Below are 22,864 nucleotides of genomic sequence, written 5' to 3' on the forward strand. Positions count from 1 at the left end.
TTATTCCTTTTCAAAAAATTAAATAAGACTGGGCACTGTGGCTCACGCCTGTAATCCCACCACTTTGGGAGGCCAAGGTGGGCGATCACTAAAAATACAAAAAAATTAGCCGGGCGTGGTGGCAGGCGCCTGTAATCCCAGCTACTCGGGAGGCTGAGGCAGGAGAATCGCTTGAACCTAGGAGTGGGAGGTTGCAGTGAGCTGAGATCATGCCACTGCACTCCAGCCTGCGCAACAAAAGTGAAACTGTCTCAAAACAAAACAATTAAAACAGGCTTAAAGCAAAAGACCTTCCCAGGAGGCGGTAATACAAAAGCCTACCCCAAGAGTGAATGGAAGTGAAGAGGAGAAAAGAGCCTTTACAACAGGACTAAACTGTTTCATCTGCCCTGCTGACAGTTAACCGCTCAAGGACAAAACCCAGCATGAATGCGTCTAGCTATCTTGAATCACAAAGATTTACTTAACTGGATTAATATTTTCAACAGTCCCATTTCAACAGTCCCATAGGACTCCTATACCTTCACTCTTGTTAACTACTTGTTCTTTGGTCTGCTTCTGGCAAAGTGAGCCTGTGTAGCCACACTGTGGAGGTGGCCTGCAGGCAGAGCTGCTAACTGCTCTAGGTTCTGGATCCCACCAGACCTCCCATCTAAGACACAGTTATTCGTTCTTAATTAAAACTGACAGAACTGGAACATGTAGGCAGACTAGCTCTGTGTCCAGAAATAAACCCAATCAGCAGATTCAGCAACAGTTTATAAGACTGGCCAAGAAACCATACGAGAAACACCACTGCAAGCAAAGATGGAAGAAATCACATCAACGTGTATTTCAGTCCTCTTAACATTCCCAAATAGCAGTAAAGTGAATGGAAGTCAGCTAAGGCATTTCCCAACTCCCCTTTCCCATTTAATGTTATAAACACTTCGCTAGTCACCTCAAATAGCTGCATACCATTCATGATGTTGCATGGGTATACCAGAGCTTAACGCCCTATTGTATGGCACAGATTTTTCGAGAGCTTTTCCATTGTTTCAAGATAATGCTGTGAGAAACACATTTTTTGATACATTTATGCACAAATACTTGAGCACCTACAATTACTTCTTTTGAATGTACAGGAGGAATTATTGGGTCAAAGGAAAGGCAAACTTCAGGCTTTTGCTGTTTAGTCAAATTTGAAGATTTTTGCTAAGCAGCACTTGCACATACAAAAAGAGGTATGATGAAAGGCAATTTCTCTTCCAGAGGCAATGAACATACTCTGAGATATTCTATACATACAGACATGGTATATGACCTTTGATATGGTGTGGATTTTGTCTCTTCCCAAATCTCATGTGTAATCCCCAATATTGGTGGAGGGGTCTGGTGAAAGGTGATTAGGTCATGCGGGCAGACTCCCCGCTTGCTGTTCTCATGACAGTGAGTTCTCAGGAGATCTGGTTGTTTAAAAGTATGTAGCACTGGTTGGACGCGGAGGCTCACGCCTGTAATGCCAGCACTTTGGGAGGCTGAGGCGGGTGGATCACAAGGTCAGGAGATCAAGACCATCCTGGCTAACACAGTGAAACCCTGTCTCTACTAAAAACACAAAAAATTAGCCAGGCGTGGTGGCGGGCACCTGCAGTCCCAGCTACTCGGGAAGCTAAAGCAGAAGAATGATGTGAACCCAGGAGGCAGAGGTTGCAGTAAACCGAGATAGTGCCACTGCACTCCAGCCTGGGTGACAGAGCGAGATTCCGTCTCAAAAAAAAACAAAACGAACAAACAAAAACTACGTAGCACTTCCTCTTACGTAGTCTTCCTCCTGTGTCTGCCTCCCCTTCACCTTCTGCCGTAAGTTTCCTGAGGCCTCCCCAGCCATGTTTCCTGTACAGCCTGCAGAACTGTGAGTCAATTAAACCTCTCTTCTTCATAAATTACCCAGTCTGAGGTAGTTCTTAATAGTAACGAGAAAATGGACTAATACAACCTTTAAAAATAAACACAAAGCTAGACACGGTGATGCACATCTGCACTCTCAGCCACTCAGGAGGCTGAAAAGGGTCACGTGAGCCCAGGAATTCAAGGCTGCAGTGGACTATGATCACACCTGTGAATAGCCACTGCACTCCAGCCTGGGCAACACGGTGAGACTCTGTGTCTAAAAAATAAAATCTAAAATTTAAAAATAAAATCAGGATGGGCAACTGGGAGTGGTGGCTCATGCCTGTAATCCCAGCACTTTGGGAGGCTGAGGTAGGCGGATCACCCAAGGTCAGGCTCGGGAGGCTGAGGCAGGAGAATCGCTTGAACCCGGGAGGCAGAGGGTGCAGTGAGCCAAGATCACACCATTGCACTCCATTCTTGGCATCAAGAGCAAAACTCGACTTCAAAAAAAAAAAAAAAAAAAAAACTAGGATGGGTGCAGTGGCTCACATCTACAATCCAGGGCTTTAGGAGGCCAAGGAGGAAGGATCATCTGAGGCCAGGAGTTTGAGACCAGCCTGGACAACACAGGGATGCAATGTCTCTACAAAAATTTAAAAATTAGCCAGGCTTAGTGATGCATGCCTGTAGTCCCATCTACTTGGAAGGCAGAGTTGGGAGGATGATTTGAGCCCAGTAGGTCAAGGCTGCAGTGGGCCACGATCATGCCACTGCACTCCAGCCTGGGCGACACAGCAAGACTCTGTCTCAAAAATAATAAATTAAAAATAATGAAATACAACTGGGGGTATACCAGTCAGATAACTTCCTTTTTTATATTAACAACCAAGCTTAAAGATAACACCACTTTCTAGGCCGGGCACAGTGGCTCACGCCTGTAATCCCAGCACTTTGGGAGGCTGAGGCGGGTGGGTCACAAGGTCAGGAGATCGAGATCATCCTAACACGGTGAAATCCCATCTCTACTAAAAATACAAAAAATTGGCCAGGCGCGGTGGCTCACGCCTGTAATCGCAGCACTTTGGGAGGCCGAGGCAGTCGGATCACAAGGTCAGGAGATCAAGACCATCCTGGCTAACGTGGTGAAACTCCGTCTCCACTAAAAAAACAAAAAATTAGCCAGGCGTAGTGACAGGCACCCATAGTCCCAGCTACTCGGGAGGCTGAGGCAGGAGAATGGCGTGAACTCAGGAGGCAGAGCTTACAGTGAGCCATGACAGCGCCACTGCACTCCAGCCTGAGCGACAGAGCAAGACTTCATCAAAAAAAAAAAAAAAAAAAGCCACATTCTGTTTGTTTGCGCAACACAGAAGCCCAAGACTTCCAGGTCATCCCTTATTTTTCATCTCCACATGGCTCTGATCTCTTCAGTCTTCCACCCTCAATGCCCCAAACTTAGATCGAAGAGCTTGTGCTCAGTCAACAAAATCCTCCACATTCTCAACCTTCTATCATCTTCAGCTTGTCCTAGCTGGCCCACTGTCACTTTCTCCGACACCACTTGTACTTCCTGATTATCCTCACAATACCCTGAACTCCAGGTCCTTGACCTCCTCGCTTCCATTTAGCTTGCCCCTCCCATCTCAGCCACCCACACCTACAGGTTTCCCTTCTACAGCTGTAATGTACAATACAGCAGCCACTAGCTAGATGTAGCTACTAAGCACTTGAAATGTGGCTGTACCATGTGGTAAACTTACATTTTAGATATATTGAATTAAATATATAAAAATTGACTTTTTACTTCTGTAGTGCAGGCAGCTAGAAAATGTAAGATTACACACATGGCTTGATATCCTATTAGACAGGAGTGTTCTACAGTCTAGATCAACAACCACAACCTCTTCCACCATCTTAACTTTGAGCATTCTGTTGTCCAGCCAGGAATATACTCCTTCCCCAGGTTTAGTCCTGACTCCAACAATTCTTTACCCTCACTAGGACCTCCAAATCAATGATCCAATCCCTCAGATTTGGCTTAGATCCTGTGGTCCACTGCCCACTTCCTTTTTCAAATTTTACTTACTTGCTTATTTATTTAGAGATGGAGTCTCACTCTGTCGCCCAAGCCAGAATGCAGTGGTGCGACCTTGGGTCACTGCACCCTCCGCCTCCTGGGTTCAAGCAATTCTCCTGCCTCAGCCTCCCAAGTAACTGGAATTACAGGTGCCTGCCATCATGCCCAGCTAATTTTTGTATTTTCAGTAGAGACGGAGTTTTGCCATGTTAGCCAGGCCGGTCTCCAACTCCTGGCCTCAGGAGATCCACCCTCCTTGGCCTCCCAAAGTGCTGGGATTACAGCTGTGAGTCACTGTGTCCGGCCCCATCACCCACTTCTTCATATATCTTCTGTATTCACCTGGCAAAACCTCCTAATTCAACTCTTTTCCTATTCCACATCAGCCCTGGAGCAGACAAACAGGGCTAACAAACACAACCACAGCAAACAGCCTCACCACAGTAGACCCTCATGTGCCTGAAAATACTGCAATCCTAGTACGCTTCTGCAGTCTATTCTTTCCCTCACTTTCTGAGACAACTCCTTCACTCCTCAGGCTTCCAAACCTCCTTTTGGCTCACCTTATGTATTCTACTGAGAAAATCAGAACAATCAGAAAAGAATTCCAACTACCTCCGACCCCACCTCTACCACCAGGCCCTCCTTTTGTTACTAGGGATGAACTGGCAGAGTTGCTCTCTAAGCCAACTGCTCCACTTCTCACTAGATCTCAAGGACTCAAGGACATTGCTCAGCAATTCTTTCCCTTTTCCCTGCATCACTTTGCCTCTCACCAGAACCATCCCATGAGCATAGACATGCTATCATTTCCCTAATCTTAAAATCCCTCAAGCTCATATTCCCTTCAAGCACCGCCTCCTATCTCTGCTCCCCTTTAGAGCAAAGCCACTGAAAAGTACTGTGTAAACTTGCTGTTTCTTCTTCCCACCCTCCTATTCTCTCCAATCTACATGCCATTTTCAAATCGAATGGTCAACTTTCAGTCCTATTCTTAGCTTATCAGCAGCACTTGACAAAACTGATCACCTTCTGCAACACTTTCCAGCTCTCTTCCTCCCGCCCCAACTGTGCTCTTTTGCTGGTTTCTTATCCAGACTCAGGAGTTCAGTTCTTGAACCTAACCTGTTTTTGGAACACTCACTCCTTAATTTATCTCACTTAGTTCCACAGCTTTAAGCACCAACTGTATGCCAACAGATTTCTAACCTGGGTCTCTTCCTTGACTGCTGATTCAGTTAACTACCTACCTCTACTAATATCCTGCTTACATTTATCAAATAGGAATTTTAATGTACATATAACATCTCCAAACTGTTCTTTATCTCAACCCTATTCCCCTCTCCCAAAAAACCTTTGTGCTCTTCTTGAAAGAATGTTCTCCATTCCAGCAAAAGGTACCTCAATTGGGCATATGCCAAAAACATTACTCAACCTTTTCTCTGCTCAGATCCCACATCTAACAAAAAGTCTTGGCTCTATCTGCAAGTAATGTCTCAAATCTTAACGTCTCTCACCACCTCCATCACTCACCCAATTTCAAAGCTTCCATCACTCTCACCAAGAATATCTTTGTAGTCTCTTAACTAGTCTTCCTGCTTCCACTCTTCCCCTTTAAAACTCCAAATCAGGTTACCTTACTTTTCTCCTTAAACCTTTCAATGGCTTCTCATCTCTCTGAACAAAAGCCAAAGTCCTTCAAAGCCCCACATGATCTGATCCCTTTCCTAGTCTTTACGTACATTTCCTACCTCTCCTCCTCCACTCATGGTAGCCTACTTGCTTTACCTCAAACCAACAAAAGCACTACCACCTCCTGTCCTTTGCATATGCTGTTCCTTCAGGCTCACACCTGTAATCCCAGCACTTTGGGAGGCCAAGATGAGAGGATCGCTCGAGGCCAGGAGTTCAAGAGCAGCCTAGATAACATAGTGAGATCCAGTCTCTACAAAATAAAAAGAAAAAAATTAGCCGAGCATGGTGGCATGCACCTGTACTTCCAGCTACTCAAAGCTGAGGTGGGAGGATCACTTGAGCCCAGGAGATCAAGGGTGCAGTGAGCCATGATCATGCCAATGTACTCAAGAGCAAGACCATCTTAAAACAGAGCAAGACCATCTTAAAACAACCATATAGTGTGCTCCCTTGCTTCTTTCAGGTCTCTCTCAAAATCTACGTCTTCAGAGGTGTCCTTAAACCACCTTCTAAAACTGTTTTCCTTGTTACTCTCTATCCCTTTACTTCCCTCAGTCTACATTTTTAAAATCTGTCTTGGCCGGGCGCGGTGGCTCAAGCCTGTAATCCCAGCACTTTGGGAGGCCGAGACGGGCGGATCACGAGGTCAGGAGATCGAGACCATCCTGGCGAACACGGTGAAACCCCGTCTCTACTAAAAATACAAAAAAACTAGCCGGGTGAGGTGGCGGGCGCCTGTAGTCCCAGCTACTCGGGAGGCTGAGGCAGGAGAATGGCGTAAACCCGGGAGGCGGAGCTTGCAGTGAGCTGAGATCCGGCCACTGCACTCCAGCCCGGGCGACAGAGCGAGACTCCGCCTAAAAAAAAAAAAAACAAAAAAAAAACAAATAAAATAAAATAAAATAAAATCTGTCTTATTCTACCATAATTACATAGTATGAAACAAAATTTACTCTATCAGTATCTTGTGGATAGGCATTTAAAGGTTATTTCCCAAATTTTGCAACTACAAACACAAGAGTGAACACCCTTGTACATAAATGTCTTATGCACTTACAGAAACATAGCTAAGAAACTCCTAAAAAAATGAGACTACAGATATATGCATTTTACATTTTGCTAGATTATTACAAAGGCAAATGTCATTAATGTCATTTTATTACCTAAATATTCCAAAAGGTACCTATAATTCAAGAGTGATAATAAAAAGAACATACAAATTAAGGAACCCCAAATTTGTCATAAAGGAAATTTTCCTTCCTCCAAGGAAATTTTCATAACCTTCAGAGGAAAAAAGGAGGCAAGGTTTCAAATCTGGTTAACCCTCTCAACTACTCAACACTCCTTTGATTATCTATTCTTCTACCTCTTGTTCCCCTCCTCAACTACTGATAAACTACTGATAAAGCATGAGATCAAATCTCATGCTTATTGCTCTAGAAAGGACATTCTCAAATTCCATACCTCATCTCGTCTTCCACCATTAAAAGAAGAGCTAAAGAGTTTGCTGCTGCCGCCGCCCCTTTGAGGAGGCATCTTGTTAAAAGTCTTGCTTTTCTGTGAACTGGAGCGACGGGACTGGTTGCTAAAACTTTCATTTTTGGGGTAGGAAAGTTCACGTTTGCGATTATAACGCTTGGATCCACTTGAGTTCTTTCCATCTGAAAGCAAGAAACACAAAAGAACCACTTAAGAAGTGATACATTCACTTAGCCAACTGCCCTCCACCTCCCAGCAAAACTGTGTTTAAATAAAGGTAAATAGGCCCTTTGACCAGCTCCAAGAATCTGGGTTTGGGCCACGGCATGAGTACTTTGAGCAAGGCAACACATAGTCGAGTATTTTTTCTTGCAATAATGAAGCCTAACGGGTCCCCTCCCTCAAAACAAACAAGTGTAGATCAAACCACATGGATTCTCAATTCATAATGTCTCTATTTTACACAGCTTTACCACTGCCCTTGTAAAAGTTCAGTCAGATAAAGTTACAGGAAATGAAACAGCCATTCTGTATTAAGGAAAAGTATTTTACCTGGTATTAGAACAGAAGACATTCCCTTTTAAATTACTATAACATAACCAGATTCTATACTACAAGGGGTTGTCCTAGGCCTTAGCAAATATATTCAAAAGGCATAAAAGCAAAACTGTGTTTACATATGCTCTAGAGGTCAAATCCAGAAGGTGTTAAATTTACAGAACAAAAGAAGTTGAGTTCTAAAAGCATATTGGGGGCTGGGCGCAATGGTTCACACCTGTAATCCCAGCACTTTGGGAGGCTCAGGTGGGTGGATCACTTGAGGTCAGGAGTTTGAGACCAGCCTGGCCAATATGGTGAAACCCCATCTCTATTAAAAACACAAAAAATTAGTGGGGCATGGTTGTGGGCATCTGTAATCCCAGATACTTGGGAGGCTGAGGCAGGTGAACTGCTTGAACCCAGGAGGCAGAGGTTGCAGTGAGCCGAGATCATGCCACTGCACTCCAGCCTGGGCAAAAGAGTGAGATTATCTCAAAAAAAAAAATTAATTCAATAAATAAATAAAAAGCATATTGGATCAGCTTGAGTTATACCCTTTTAAAATGTTTCTTGTTTTCTCTCCAATTACAATACATGCTCAGTTCTGAAAATAGGGTAGAATAATTTAAAGTTGCCAGTACCCACAGAGCACTAACCCATTAACATCATTTTCCTTTTAATCTCCTTTTTACATACCCACCACAAATCTTATACAAAATAACAAGCATAGAAGATATATTGCTTTCTGCTTACTACTCTCTGAGCATTTTTATGCATCCCTAGTCTTCAAAAGCATGATTAATTGCTGTACCCTTCTTGGCCACATACTTAAAGAATAATGTAATCAATCCCTCATTGTTGTACATTTCGGTGGCTTCTAGTTTTTTGCTAGTTTAACATAATACCACTGGTAGTCTCTTTATACAGAGGTTTATGTGATTGATTATGTCAAATTCTCAAAAAGGGGAACTGACAGATAAAATATGGTCATTAAAGCCATTTATACATTCCTAGGTTGCTTTCTAGAACTGTTACGCCAATTTATTTATACTCTAACAACAAACTATTTATGCACTTTATTTATTTAGAGACAGGGTTTTACTCTGTTACCCAGACTAGAGTGCAGTGGCACAATCTCGGCTCACTGCAACCTCTACGTCCCAGGCTCAAGCTACCCTCCCACTTCAGACTCCTGAGCCGCTGAGACTACAGGCACTCCCCACCATGTCCAGCTAATTTTTGTGTTTTTTTGTAGAGACGGGGTTTGCCTTTGTTGCCCAGGCTGGTCTCAAACTCCAGAGCTCAAGTGATCCAACTCCTCGGCCTCCCAAAGTGCTGGTATTACAGGCATCAGCCACTACTCCCAGCCGGGAGTGGTGGTGTGGTGGTGCGCAACTGTAGTCCCAGCTGCTCGAGAGGCTGAGGCAGGAGAAGGGCACGAACCCAGAAGGAGTTTGCAGTGAGCGGAGATCAGGCCACTGTATTCCAGCTTGGGTGACTGAGCAGAACTCTGTCTCACCAAAAAAAAAAAAAAAAAACAAAAAAAAAAAAAAACTTTTTTTTTTTTTTTTTTTTTTGGTAGAGATGGGGTCTCACTGTGTTACCCTGCTTGGTTTCCAACTCCTGGACTCAAGCAATCCTGCCTTGGCCTTCCAAACTGTTAGGATTATAGGCATGAACCACCATGCCTGGTTTATCCTTTTTTTTTTTTGTTTTAAACAGAGTCTCACTCTATTGCCCAGGCTGGAGTGCAGTGGCACAATCTCGGCTCACTGAAACCTCTACCTCCTGGGTTCCAGCAATTCTCCTGCCTTGGCCTCCCAAGTAGCTAGGATTACAGGGATGAGCCACCACACCTGGCTAATTCTGTATTTTCAGTAGAGATGGGGTTTCGCCACACTGGCCAGGCTAGTCTCAACCTCCTGACCTCAGGTGATCCACCCACCTCGGCCTCCCAAAATACTGGGATTACAGGTGTGAGCCACCGTGCCCAGCATTTTTTACCCCCCAGGGTGGAGAGCAGTGGTGCCATCATAGCACACTGCAGCCTCAACCTCAGTTTAGCATCTTTCCAATTCAGCTTTCCAGCGAAGACTGCAGGTATGCACCACTACACCCAGCTAATTTTTAAATTTATTTTGAGACAGGGTCTTAGTTTTGTCACCCAGGTTGGAGTGCAGTGGCACGATCTCGGCTTACTGCAGCCTCAACCTCCTGGGTTCAAGCAATCCTCCTGCCTCAGCCCCCCAAGTAGCTGGAACTCCAGGCACACACAACACTCGTGGCTTGTTTTTGTTTTTAGGCGGAGTCTCGCTCTATAGCCCACCGAGCCTGGCCTATTTTTGTATTTTTGACAGAGATGGGGTTTTGCCATGTTGCCCAGGTTGGTCTCAAACTCCTGAGCTCAAGCGATCCACCAGCCTCAGCCTCGCAAGGTCCTGAGATTACAGGCATGAGCCACCACGCCTTGCCTAATTTTTAAATTTTTTTTTGTAGAGACAGGGTTCTCACTATGTTGCCCAGGCTGGTCTCAAACTCCTAGGCTCAGGTGATCTTCCCACCTCAGCCTCCCAAAGTGCTGGGATTATAAGCAAGAGCCATGGGGTCTGGCCCCACTTTCATCTTATTACAATGATTCTCAATCTTCCCAGTTCACAGGAATCACACAGATGAGCTTTCACTGTGCTCAGGAATTCCTATGCTCAGGCCTCACCCTCTAAGATTCTGATATAAATATACAAAAGTACCTGTCTGCAGACTTGTAATATTATCTGAATAATTTTTTAAACTTAGAAAAAAATTATTTCTTGATAAGTATAATCACCAGTTTTTTATAGCAGGCTAAATAAATTCAAGGTTAAACAATGCCTCAGAAAGAAGAAAATGTAAGTTAATAATCAGAGGCCAAATTTTGAAAGCAATCACTTCATGACCATAGTCTGTCAACCTCATTTTTTTTTTTTTGAGACGGAGTCTCGCTCTGCCGCCCAGGCTGGGGTGTGGTGGCCGGATCTCAGCTCACTGCAAGCTCCGCCTCCCGGGTTTACGCCATTCTCCTGCCTCAGCCTCCGGAGTAGCTGGGACTACAGGCGCCCGCCACCTCGCCCAGCTAGTTTTTTGTATTTTTTTAGTAGAGATGGGGTTTCACCGTGTTAGCCAGGATGGTCTCGATCTCCCGACCTTGTGATCCGCCCTTGTGATCCGCCCATCTCGGCCTCCCAAAGTGCTGGGATTATAGGCTTGAGCCACCACGCCCAGCCTGTCAACTTCATTGAATAAATGAGATATCATTCTCTCCAAACCTGACCACCTAAAACCTGGGAGTCAATCTAAACCATGTGAAATGGCAGCAATGTAAACAGAACAGTCACAGAAACAGGCTAGGTTCACTCCTACCAGTTACCCTTAAATCCTGCTTACGGACAGTGACCCTTACCTTAGTTACAATTTAAGGCCAGGCGTGGTGGCTCATGCCTGTAATCCCAGCACTTTGGGAGGCCAAGGCAGGCAGATCACATCAGGCCAGGAGTTCAAGACCAGCCTGGCCAACATGGTGAAACCCCATCTTTACTAAAAATACAAAAATTAGCCGGGTGTGGTGCCACACGCCTGTAATCCCAGCTACTTGGGAGGCTAAGGCATGAGAATCACTTGAACCCGGGAGGCAGAGGTTGCAGTGAGCTGAAATCATGCCACTGCACCCCAGCCTGGGCAACAGAGTGAAACTCTGTCTCAAAAAATAAATAAATAAAGTTAGAACTTAAAACTAAACTTTTACCTATTATTTCAGTTAGCAACAGTTAGTGTCAAATATGGCACTAATAGTAACAATTAGAAAGCAAAGTTTCAGTGCTGGACTTGGTGGCTCATGCCTGTTATCTCAACACTTTGGGAAGCCAAAGCCAGAGGATCACTTGAGCCCATGAGTTTGAGACCAGCCTGGGCAACATAGCAAGACCCCATCTCTACAAAAAATTAAAAAATTAGCTCAGTGTGCTGGCACACAGCTGCAGTCCTAGCTGAGAGGCTGAGTTGGGTGGACTGTTTAAGCCAAGGTTGAGACTGCAATGTGCTATGATGGCACCACTGCTCTCCACCCTGGGCTACAGAGTGAGCCTCTGTCTCAAAAAAAAGAAAAATATAAACCAGGCACAGTGGTTCAAGAGTTCAAGGATCTCTTAAGCCAAGGAGTTCAAGGTTTGTCAATTATGTTTGCATCACTGCATACCAGCCTAAGTAACAGAGTGAGTGCTTGTCTCTTAAAAAAAAAGGCCAGGCGCGATGGCTCATGCCTGTAATCCCAGCACTTTGGGAGGCCGAGGTGGGCGGATCATGAGATCAGGAGACAGAGACCATCCTGGCTAACACAGTGAAACCCCGTCTCTATTAAAAATACAAAAAATTAGCCGGGCGTGGTGGTGCGCAACTGTAGTCCCAGCTGCTCTGGAGGCTGAGGCAGGAGAATGGCATGAACCCAGAAGGAGCTTGCAGTGAGCGGAGATCAGGCTACTGTATTCCAGCCTGGGAGACAGAGCAGAACTCTGTCTCACACACATAAAAATAAAATAAAGGAAAACTCAGGGGATGCAAAACCCCAGCTAACTCAGCCACATTCTCTTGCTTTGCTTTCCTTAACTCCATTTCACATCACCGCAAAGGAGATTCTACGAGGATAGGTATATAAAAAAAACACATATCCCCCAACCTCATTATCTAAGACTCTTTCAGATGATCCTGGACCCTACCTGTTTGACCCTAACTGCTGCTTTCAAGATGCACCTCACGGTTTGCAGAGATTTAGGTAAAGCCAGATTCTACATGGCAAGGGCTTATTAAGAAAGTAAACTGGCTGGGCGTAGTGGCTCATGCCTATAATCCCAACGCTTTGGGGGGCCAAGGCGGGCAGATCGCCTGAGCTCGGGAGTTCGAGACCAGCCTGACCAACATGGAGAAACCCCGTCTCTACTAAAAATACAAAAAATTAGCTGGGCGTGGTGGTGCATGCCTGTAATCCCAGCTACTTGGGAGGCTGAGGCAGGAGAATCACTCGAACCCGGGAGACAGAGGTTGCGGTGAGGCTGAGATTGTACCACTGCACTCCAGCCTGGGCAACAAGAGCAAAACTCTGTCTCAAAAAAAAAAAAAGAAAGAAAGAAAAAAAGAAAGTAAACTGGCACTGAGCAAGAAGCTTGTCTTCATTTCTTCACTTATTACCACACTGGCAAGGAAAGTTTCACAATGCTTACAGAAATGCTCTCTGATAGTAAACTGCTCATTTCCAAAACACCTAACAACTGACCACATCATCACTAATGATTTTAGTTGCCAAAATCAACTCGTTTCTCTTGGCTTCCACTTACCTAAGGGTATGAAGACAGACACGTCAAGTGAGAGACTGTCTCTTATCTCCAGACCCAGGCAACAGGCAGCTAAAGATTAAACGTACTGTCAGGCCTGGGACCCAGAGATAAAATTGAGAGTATTATTTTTGAAACGTTTTGTGGACAACTTGCCAGGATATACATGGGAAAAACTCGAGGGTAGAACAAGAGTGATAACATGATCCACTTTAGATTTTGGAAAACAGAAAAAACATCAAGTCCCTGGGAGAAGGAACTATGGGTGAAGTTTTAAATCTCAGAGTGGTGGTTCTCAATCCTGGCTGCACACCAGAATCACCTGCACAGACTTTTGAAATTATGAATGCCCAGGACCCACGGGTCCAATCTAGGCTTAAAGAATCAGAAAAAAGCCAGGCACAGTGGCTCATGCCTGTAACCCCAGCACTTTGGGAGGCTGAAGTAAGAGGATCACTTGAAGCCAGGAGTTTGAGACCAGACTGGGCAACATAGTGAGACCCCCATCTCTACAAAAAAAAAAGAAAGAAAAAATTCCTAGGAAGCGGCCCCACACACCCATAATTTTTTTTTAAAGTTCCTCACGAGGTCAGGAGTTTGAGATTAGCCTGGCCAACATGGTGACACCCTATCTCTACTAAAAATACAAATATTAGGCCGGTGTGGTGGTGGACACCTGTAATCCCACTACTCAGGAGACTGAGGCAGAAGAATTGCTTAAACCCGGGAGGCAGAGGTTAAAGGTAGCTGAGATCACGCCACTGAACTCCAGCCTGGGTGACAGAGCAAGACTGTCCTGAGGGGAAAAAAAAAGTTCGTGAGGAGATTCTGATGCATAGCCACCACTGAGAACAACTGCCAAGAACTACTGTCAAGACACATTCCAAAATAGACAAGACCACTAAACTCAGGATCCAGAGTCAACAAATAAATCACTTAAAAACTTAACCCAGCTTTTCAGTTGTTTCACATTTCCCTAATGGAAAGGTCTCCACCAAGTAGTAGTAGGTGTATGTCAGCCTCCTCCCATTACCAAATTAAGGGCCACAAGTTTTTCACAGTTAAATTACTTGGCATCCTCATTTCTAGCTCTAGTTCTAACAGGTGGCTCAGCCTAGAGGTCAGAATACCAGCCAGCAAGTTTCTGCTGCTGATTCATGCTGTAATCACAAGCAAGTTGCTTACCCATTGTCCAGAGTAGTTGACAAGCACCTCCAGAGGGGCAACATATGGCCTTACTACAGAATCAACTGACAACAAATTGAATCCAGCTGAAATTAGTAATTCTGAATGAAAGGAAGAGAGAGGTGGTATCAGGAATGATGCATGTGCCAGTAAGTTATCTGCTTGCTAAGTGTGGTTATACAAAGCTTATTGAAAAATACCGCCCAGGACTTCATAAAAATTTACTTGGACAAATCACTCTTAACACTGCTAAGCCTCTATTTTCTTATCTGTAAAATAGGACTAATATTCTACCATACTTCCTCATAGAATCATGAGGATTAAAAAAGAAAACTTCTGTGGCCGGGCGCGGTGGCTCAAGCCTGTAATCCCAACACTTTGGGAGGCCAAGACGGGCGGATCACTAGGTCAGGAGATCGAGATCATCCTGGCTAACACGGTGAAACCCCGTCTCTACTAAAATTACAAAAAACTAGCCGGGCGAGGTGGCGGGCGCCTGTAGTCCCAGCTACTCGGGAGGCTGAGGCAGGAGAATGGCATAAACCCGGGAGGCAGAGCTTGCAGTGAGCTGAGATCTGGCCACTGCACTCCAGCCTGGGCGACAGAGCGAGACTCCGTCTCAAAAAAAAAAAAAAAAAAAAAGAAAACTTCTGTAAAATGCCTACCATAGTGGCTGACACCTAGTTTTACTATGATTTGAAAGCCTATCATTAATAAATCCAAATCATTCCTGTCAAGAGCACCCACCAGACTTCCAACAAAGCCACATAAACCAAGGAATCCAGCCAACAGGCCCTGAAATTCTTTTAATTTCTCTAAGTGGTTTTACTGAAGGCTTCAAATCACCTCAATTTTCAAAGCCATTAAAATCTCCAAGTCCATTTACAGGTCAGAGGCATTTTTCAAGGCAGATTACCACTAGTAACCTGGTTTCTGGTACCGGAATAACAGGAAGAATGCCAGGGCAGTGCTTCATACCACCAACCTCAAAATAACTGCCTCATAATACCTGACCTTCCCTTAACCTCCCTGGCAGTTCTATCCGCCCAGGGGGATGGGACAAGAGCCTGGTTCCTGGCCAGGGTCCACTGTCCAAAAACGGCCTACCTTCTCTCTTGCCTCTCTTTAATTTCTTTGCTCCCTCTAAATGAGTTTCCCCACTTCCTAACCTACCGTCTCTCCTCTGAGCTATATTCACGGGATATTTACTGTTGAATGTTCTCAGAAATACCTATTAACACTATTGGAATGAAGCTGTAGGAATATAATCAAGCAAAAGAAAGTTATATAAATGTTCGGGCAATTAGCCCAGGCAAAGAAACTGCGGTATGCGACTCTAGCCGGAAAGATCAAGAAAATCCTGGTAGCCAAATTTACCTATTTCCTGTGCACAAACGAAGGGCAAATTTAAGCCAGCCACTGGAACAAAATCTCAAGGAAATTAATCATGCAGCTAGGAAGCAAATGACCATTAATGACAGTTTATAGAATAGAAATTAAAGGGCTTTTTTCCACGAGGCAGAAAAGGGGGAGAAAAAAAGTGACTTAAATATTTGAATACTGAAAACTCTTGCTCTTTTCACCTTGACAAAAGATAAAACTATCTTTTCACCTTACCCTTCTTGCTTTCCCTTCAACTCAGTACTCTGTAAATTCAAGAGGTCCTTTCAATGATTTCTAGCAGAATCCAGTATACGAAGTGTTCAGCTTATGAGTATTGCAGAAATCTTTGTATGGAATTATGCAGAGCTTGAGTGTACCCTTTTGTTAGAGCAACCATCTCATCGTGAAGTCACTGCATCAGAGTTCCTCAGTATCTGTTGTAGTAGCACTGGTCTTAGCTGTTACGTTCTTAAGACAGCTTAGATTCAACTTTAAAAATCAGCCAATATCCAGAGTTTCCTAATCTTTTAATCTCCACATATTCTGCCTTTTACTTTGTTCCTAAATGCAAGCAGTGGGTTATGGCTAGTGAAGAAGCATGGATTTGGCTACAAAGCTCATCCTTCCTTGCTACGGGAACACGCACAGGAGAAGCCAGAAGAGCAGACACTGGCAGTGGCAAACATGGTCAAGCTTTCTAACACGCACATTAAACAAAAAAATGAACGCTGCCGCAAGGCACACATGTGTATTCATAAAATCTAACAAAGGTCCTTTACGAGAGTTTTTTATTTGAGATGGACTGGAGTGCACTGGTGCGATCTTGGCTCACTGCTACCTCCGCCTCCCGGTTTCAAGGGATTCTCCTGCCTCAGCCCCCCGAGTAGCTGGGATTACAGGTGCATGCCACCAGGCTGGGCTAATATTTTGTATTTTTAGTACAGACGGGGCTTCACCATGTTGGCCAGGCTGGTCTCAAACTCCTGACCTCAGATGATCCACCCGCCTTGGCCTCCCAAAGTGCTAGGATTATAGGCGTGAGCCAACGTACCCGGCCTACATGAGATTTTACAGAAGTTTTCTTGTTGTTTTGAGATGGGGTCTCGCTCTGCCACCCAGGCTAGAGTGCAGTAAAGTGATCATGGCTCACTGCAACCTTGAACTTCTGGGTTCAAGTGCTCTTCCTCCTCCTCCCACCTCAGCCTCTTCATAACCAGGACTACAGGTGTGTGCCACCACGCCCAGCTCATTTATTTTTTTGTAGGACAGGGTCTCAAACTCTTGGGCTCAAGCAATCGGCCTGCCTCAGCCTCCCAAAGTGCTGGGATTATAGCCACCCAGCCCATTTGAAATGTTAACAATGACAAATATTTGCTTGGTCAAACTACTATAGAATTCTGTATCACCCGGTTGGGTAATCAGAGTTAATTCCACTAATCAACATATTCAAAGTGAAGGACATAGCAGTAAAATTCCTTAAATACCTGTTTATTGTTTTATTTTGAGTTGTCACAAGCTTTCACCTACTGCTAAGAAATAAACTTAAGGCATTTATTGCAACTAATGAATGTATGTTAGTGGCTTAAAGAGGAGCCCCCGGCGCGGTGGCTCAAGCCTGTAATCCCAGCACTTTGGGAGGCCGAGACGGGTGGATCACGAGGTCAGGAGATCGAGACCATCCTGGCTAATACGGTGAAACCCCGTCTCTACTAAAAAAATACAAAAAACTAGCCGGGCGACGAGGCGGGCGCCTGTAGTCCCAGCTACTCGGGAGGCTGAGACAGGAGAATGGCGTGAACCCGGGAGGCGGAGCTTGCAGTGAGCTGAGAGCCGGCCACTGCACTCCAGCCTGGGCGGCAGAGCAAGACTCCGTCTCAAAAAAAAAAAAAAAAAAAAAAGGAGCCCCAGAAAAATTAATTGAGAATTCAGACAGTTGGAGAACCAAATCCTTAACACACATCTGGGAATAGAGTGCAAAAATAAACTTATCAATTGCTTTGAACAGACCACTCTAAACCAGTTCCAACACTGACCAAAAGGACTGGCTACCTTCTGAGGGATCTATGGCAAAGCTACACATGTGCAGAACTGCAAAATCAGTCTGCATACATACCACTTCCTGACATGGCCTGAGAACCCATACTGCTAATGGTCTCACATCAGGTAAACGAGTTTGCCATATCCAGCAGGTGAACTCTGAGTGAGTTAGTAAACCTTACAATTTTTTGGTTTTTTGTTTGGTTTAAGTCAGCCTTAGCTTTGTTTTTACTTTTTAGAGATGGGGTCTCTCTCTGTTACCCAGGCTGGATGGTACGCAGTGTCGTGATAAAGCTCACTGCAGCCTCAACTTCCTTGAGCTTAAGCAATCCTCCCATCTCACCCTTCTGAGTAGCTAGGGTTACAGGTGTGTGTCACCATACTTGGCTATTTTTTTTTCCCCTTATGGAGACGGGGTCTTACTATCTTGCACAAGCTGGTGTGAAACTCCCGGGCTCAAGCTATCCTCCCACCTCAGCCTCCCAAAGTATCTGGATTACAGGCATGAGCCACCACGCCTGGTCTCACTCTTACGGTTTTTTAATCTTGACAGGTTTTAAACTGGACCTCCACATTTAGGGACTCCAAATATTTCCCTCTCTGCCACAACATCTCCACTGTCGCTGAAAACACCTTCCTCTTACTGCTAATGTAACTGAAATACAAAACAGAGCAGAGATTAGTACAAACTTTGAAATAAAATGAAGAACACTGCACTCCAGCCTCTGCCAACTCCTAACATCCTACCTGCTCAGTTTATTCCTTCTTTAAATATGAACAATTTCACCCTGTTAGACAAGTCAGTGACTAACACAGTGAAAACACAGGCAAAAACTTCACCTAGTCCTTGGCACATGGTAAGCCCTCAATTAAAGGTAGCTATTATCATCATCATGGTCATAATATTGAGAGACTTGATTACAGAAATAAAACCTTCCCTGTTAAAGGACAATCCTACAGTCCAACATACAAAAATAGACGTTATGGGTATTTGGTGCAAAACAGATGTCAGATACCCTAAGACCTTAGTTCATTTGTTTTGTTTTTTATTTAATTATATTACCTCCACCTACCTTTACAAGTAAATTCGGGGCACTCACTCAAGGTCTGGCAAACTGGGACCCAAAAAGACTGAATTCATAGTCTGCGCTCTTAACCCCACAATGAATAGCCACTGAAGGATGAGTTCCTCTTCGACAGAGGAATGGATCTGGGACCAGGTTATTAAATAAGAGATCTGAGTTTGAAAGGTCCGTGGGCTCCACCCACCCGTCTAAACTTGAACACTATCCAATGTTAATTCAACATTAAAGGGTACAACAACTTGGGAGTTTTAGGAGCGTGGACTGATGAGTCACACAAACCAGGTCTTAAGGCCTGCTGTGGGCCAAATACTAGCTAGGTGACCTTTACCCTTTCTCATTATATGTAAAATGGGGATAAGAACAGCACCTGCTTAATCGAGCAGTTTTGAGTATTAAATGATCCACGTAAACCACGCAAAACAGCGCTCATTAACATAACCGTAAATAATGAGAGCCATGGCAAAGGGCAGGTAGGGGCTATAATAGAAAGTGGAGCCTGTCCCCGAGTAACCCAGCAGACGAGAGCAGCGCCTCTCCCCAGCAGTAGGGGCACTCGCCCCCGCCCAGTGCCGCAGGCCCGCCCTTACCGCTCTTGGGTTTAGACTCGCCGGCTGGCCCCGCCGAGGCGGAGCGGGGCTGCTGTTGCCCTTTGCTGCTGCCCGAAGAGGCGGAGGAGCTGTTGGAGCCGCTGTTCTTGTCCATGTCGGAGGCGGTGGCGGCGGCGTTGGGGGAGCTCAGCGGCATCAACGGGGGCCTCGGAGGCGACAGCGGTCGGAGCGGAGCGGGAGCGGCGGGGACCCAGGCTCATGGCGTTCAGGGCCGGCGGGGGTCGGCGGCGGCAGCGGTTCTCGGCCTTCATGGCGACATTTTTCCCTGTTTCCTTCCTTGGCTTCTCAAACTAGGAAGAGAAGCGGCGGACGGGGCTGTTAAGCCCGGCGGCAGCGGCGACCGAGGAGGAGGAGGAGGCCGGGGCTCGGGAGTCCGGGCCGGGCCTGGCGGGGCGGAGGCTGCGGGGGAAGGGGAGGCGAGGGAGGGTGCGCGAGCCCCGCCGGCCGGCCGGACACGCTCTCCCGCCGCGAGGCAGGGGAGAGGGCTGGCTGTCTTGGTGTCGGGGACAGGCGTCTCCGACACAGCGACGGATACTCGCCCCTGGGCCGAGGCCGAGCTTCTCCGGGAATGGCGACGAGTCGCCAAACAGCATCCTGAAGAACCCGGATGGACTCTATATATAGTGGAGAGGGGTGAGGTATTCTGGGAAATGTAGTTTTTGCCTACATCCGGGTCTCGTGGGGTTTTTTAACATTTCCTCCCCCACCTCCGTCCCAACCCCACTGTGAGGGCTTTCAGAATAATAGGACTTGCATTTGCTCCAAGTCCAGGTTTTTCCACTTAATACACTAAAAATACAGTAACAATAATAATATACCTTAATAATAATGTAGCGAAACATTGGAATACTTGTGGAACTCCTTTATAGACTCGTTTGAATTATGGTTCTTTTTTTTTTTTTTTTTTTTTTTTTTGAGACGGAGTCTCCCTCTGTCCCCCAGGCTGGAGTGCAGTGGCGCGATCTCGGCTCACTGCAAGCTCTTGCCTCCCAGGTTCACGCGATTCTCCTGCCTCAGCCTCCTGAGTAGCTGAGACTACAGGCGCCCGCCACCACGCCGGGCTAATTTTTTGTATTTTTAGTAGAGACGGGGTTTCACCGTGTTAGCCAGGATGATCCCGATCTCCTGATCTCTGGATCCCCCCACCTTGGCCTCCCAAAGTGCTGGAATTACAGGCCTGAGCCACCGCACCTGGCCAATTTACGGTTCTTATTCTAGCGTTAATAACAATTGATTCATGGCCCTTAGTCTATCTCACATTAGGAATAATAATAATAGCGTTAATAATGACAATACCTTACATTTAATATCACTTTACAGCACTTCTTCATACAGTACATCACTTTATTTCTTTAGCCTGGCGTGGCGGTGCGCATCTGTGGTCCCCATTACTCAGGAGACTGAGGCGGAAACAGACGGCAGGCAGTGGTTCATGCGTGTAATCCCAACACTTTGGGAGGCAGAGGTGGAAGGATCCCTGAAGGCCAGGAATTCCAGACCAGCCTGGGGAATATAGCGAGACCTCTGACTCTAAAGAATAAAAATATTTTTTAAAAAATTAGCCGGGCGTTGTGGCTCATGCCTGTAATCCCAGCACTTTGGGAGGCCGAGGCGGGCAGATCACGAGGTCAGGAGATCGAGACCATCCTGGCTAACACGGTGAAACCCCGTCTCTACTAAAAATACAAAAAATTAGCCGGGAGTGGTGGCAGACACCTGTAGTCCCAGCTACTCAGAAGGCTGAGGCAGGAGAATGGCGTGAACCCGGGAGGCAAAGCTTGCAGTGAGCCGAGATCGCACCACTGCACTCCAGCCTGGGCAACAAAGCGAGACTCAGTCTCAAAAAAAAAAAAAAAAAAAAAAAAAAAAAAACTTAGTTTAGGCGTGGTTGGGTAGAACTTCACCTTGAGTGACTCTATTTTGGTTTGGTCTACTGTACCGAAGCTCAGTGCAAACCAGTGGGCTCCTATAAATTGTATTTAACAGCTGTTAACATTGACTATCACATTTAATCTTCACAATAACTAAATTTTAGACTAAGTGTGCCTATAGTGTGGGGAAAAGAAAGAGAGATCAGCCTGTTACTGTGTCTATATGGAAAGAAGTAGAGGTTAAGAGACTCCATTTTGTTCTGTATTTGAGATGCTGTTAATCTGTGACCCTACCCCCAACCTTGTCCTTGCAAGAGACATGTGCTGTGGTGACTCAAGGTCACTTTAAAGGATTTTGGGCTGTGCAGGGTGTGCTTTGTTAAACAAGTGCCTGAAGGTAGCTTGCTGGTTATCATCACCATTCTCTTAATCTCAAGAACCCAGGGACACTGCCAAAGATCGCAGGGACCTCTGCCTAGGAAAGCTAGGTATTGTCCAAGGTTTCTCCCTATGTGATAGTCTGAAATATGGCCTCGTGGGATGGGAAAGACCTGATCATCCCCCAGCCTGACACCCATGAAGGGTCTGTGCTGAGGAGGACTAGTACAAGAGGAAAGAAGGCCTCTTGGTGGTTGTTGGCAGTTGAGATAGAGAAAAGTATCTGTCTCCTGCCCGTCCCTGGGCAATGGAACATCTCGGTGTAAAACCCAATTGTATGTTCTGTTTACTGAGAAAGGAGAAAACCGCCTTAGGTCGAAAGGTGGGAATTGCTGCTCTTTATGCACTAAAAAGGTTTATGAAGATGTTTGCATATGCATATCAAAGCACAGCACTTTTCCTTAAACTTATGTCACAGAGATCTTTATTCATATGTCTCACTGCTGACCTCCCTACAATGATCTGATTATCCTGCCACTTCTCTTTTTCTAAGATGGTAAAGATAATTATCAATAAATACTAAGGGAACTCAGAGACCGGTGCAGGCGTGGGTCCTCTGTATGCTGAGCGCCGGTCCCCTGGGCCCACTTTTTCTTTCTCTATACTTTGTCTCTGTGTCTCATTTCTTTTCTCAAGTCTCTCGTTCCACCTAACGCTAAATGCCCACAGGTGTGGAGGGGCATGCCACCCCTTTATATAGTCCCAGCTACTTAGGAGGCTGAGGAGGGATGATCACTTGAGCCCAAGAGTATGAATCCAGCCTGGGTAACACAACAAGACTCTGTCCCTAAATAAACAAAAGTTAAAGATGAGAAAATGAACTCCAAAAGTTTAGATAATTTGCCTGTGATCACATAGCTAAAAAGTGATGTTCTTACCTATGAGACAAGCAGGTCCTCATTTTACAGATACAAACAGTGAGGTTTAGAAAATCATGGCCGGGCACGGTGGCTCACACCTGTAATCCCAGCACTTTGGGAGGCCGAGCCGGGTGGATCAACAGGTCAGGAGTTCAAGACCAGCCTTACCAACATGGTGAAACCTCGTCTCTATTAAAAATACAAAAAAAATTAGCTGGGCATGGCAGTGCACACCTGTAATCCCAGCTACTGAGGAGGCGGAGACAGGAGAATCACTTGAACCCAGGAGGCACAGGTTGCAGTGAGCCAAGACTGCGCCACTATATTCCAGCCTGGGCAATAGAGCGAGACTCCATCTCAAAAAAAAAAAAAAA

At 45.5% G+C, this 22,864-nt stretch overlaps 1 protein-coding gene across 5 annotated transcripts in view; it reads right to left on the reverse strand.

Moving 5' to 3' along the window:
- The window catches only part of RNF10 (ring finger protein 10), a 53,521-nt gene extending 33,562 nt beyond the window's left edge, over positions 1 to 19,959 (reverse strand). For 4 of the 5 annotated variants that reach the window (XR_001885605.1, XM_017872115.1, XM_017872114.1 and 1 more), the window contains exons 1-2: positions 19,301 to 19,959; positions 7,112 to 7,308 (exon numbers count right to left, since the gene is read on the reverse strand). Coding sequence is in view for 4 of the 5 variants with exons in the window: in XM_017872115.1 (XP_017727604.1) it covers positions 7,112 to 7,308; positions 19,301 to 19,457 (354 nt within the window). In the remaining variant the exon portion in view is untranslated. Of the gene's footprint in view, positions 1 to 7,111; positions 7,309 to 14,208; positions 14,310 to 19,300 lie in introns of all 5 variants that reach the window. The other variant, XM_017872116.1, reaches the window with a different exon arrangement.
- Positions 19,960 to 22,864: the final 2,905 nt, after the last annotated feature.

The sequence above is a fragment of the Rhinopithecus bieti genome, unplaced genomic scaffold (assembly GCF_001698545.2).
Source record: "Rhinopithecus bieti isolate Rb0 unplaced genomic scaffold, ASM169854v2 scaffold_6776, whole genome shotgun sequence".
Taxonomy (NCBI): domain Eukaryota; kingdom Metazoa; phylum Chordata; class Mammalia; order Primates; family Cercopithecidae; genus Rhinopithecus; species Rhinopithecus bieti.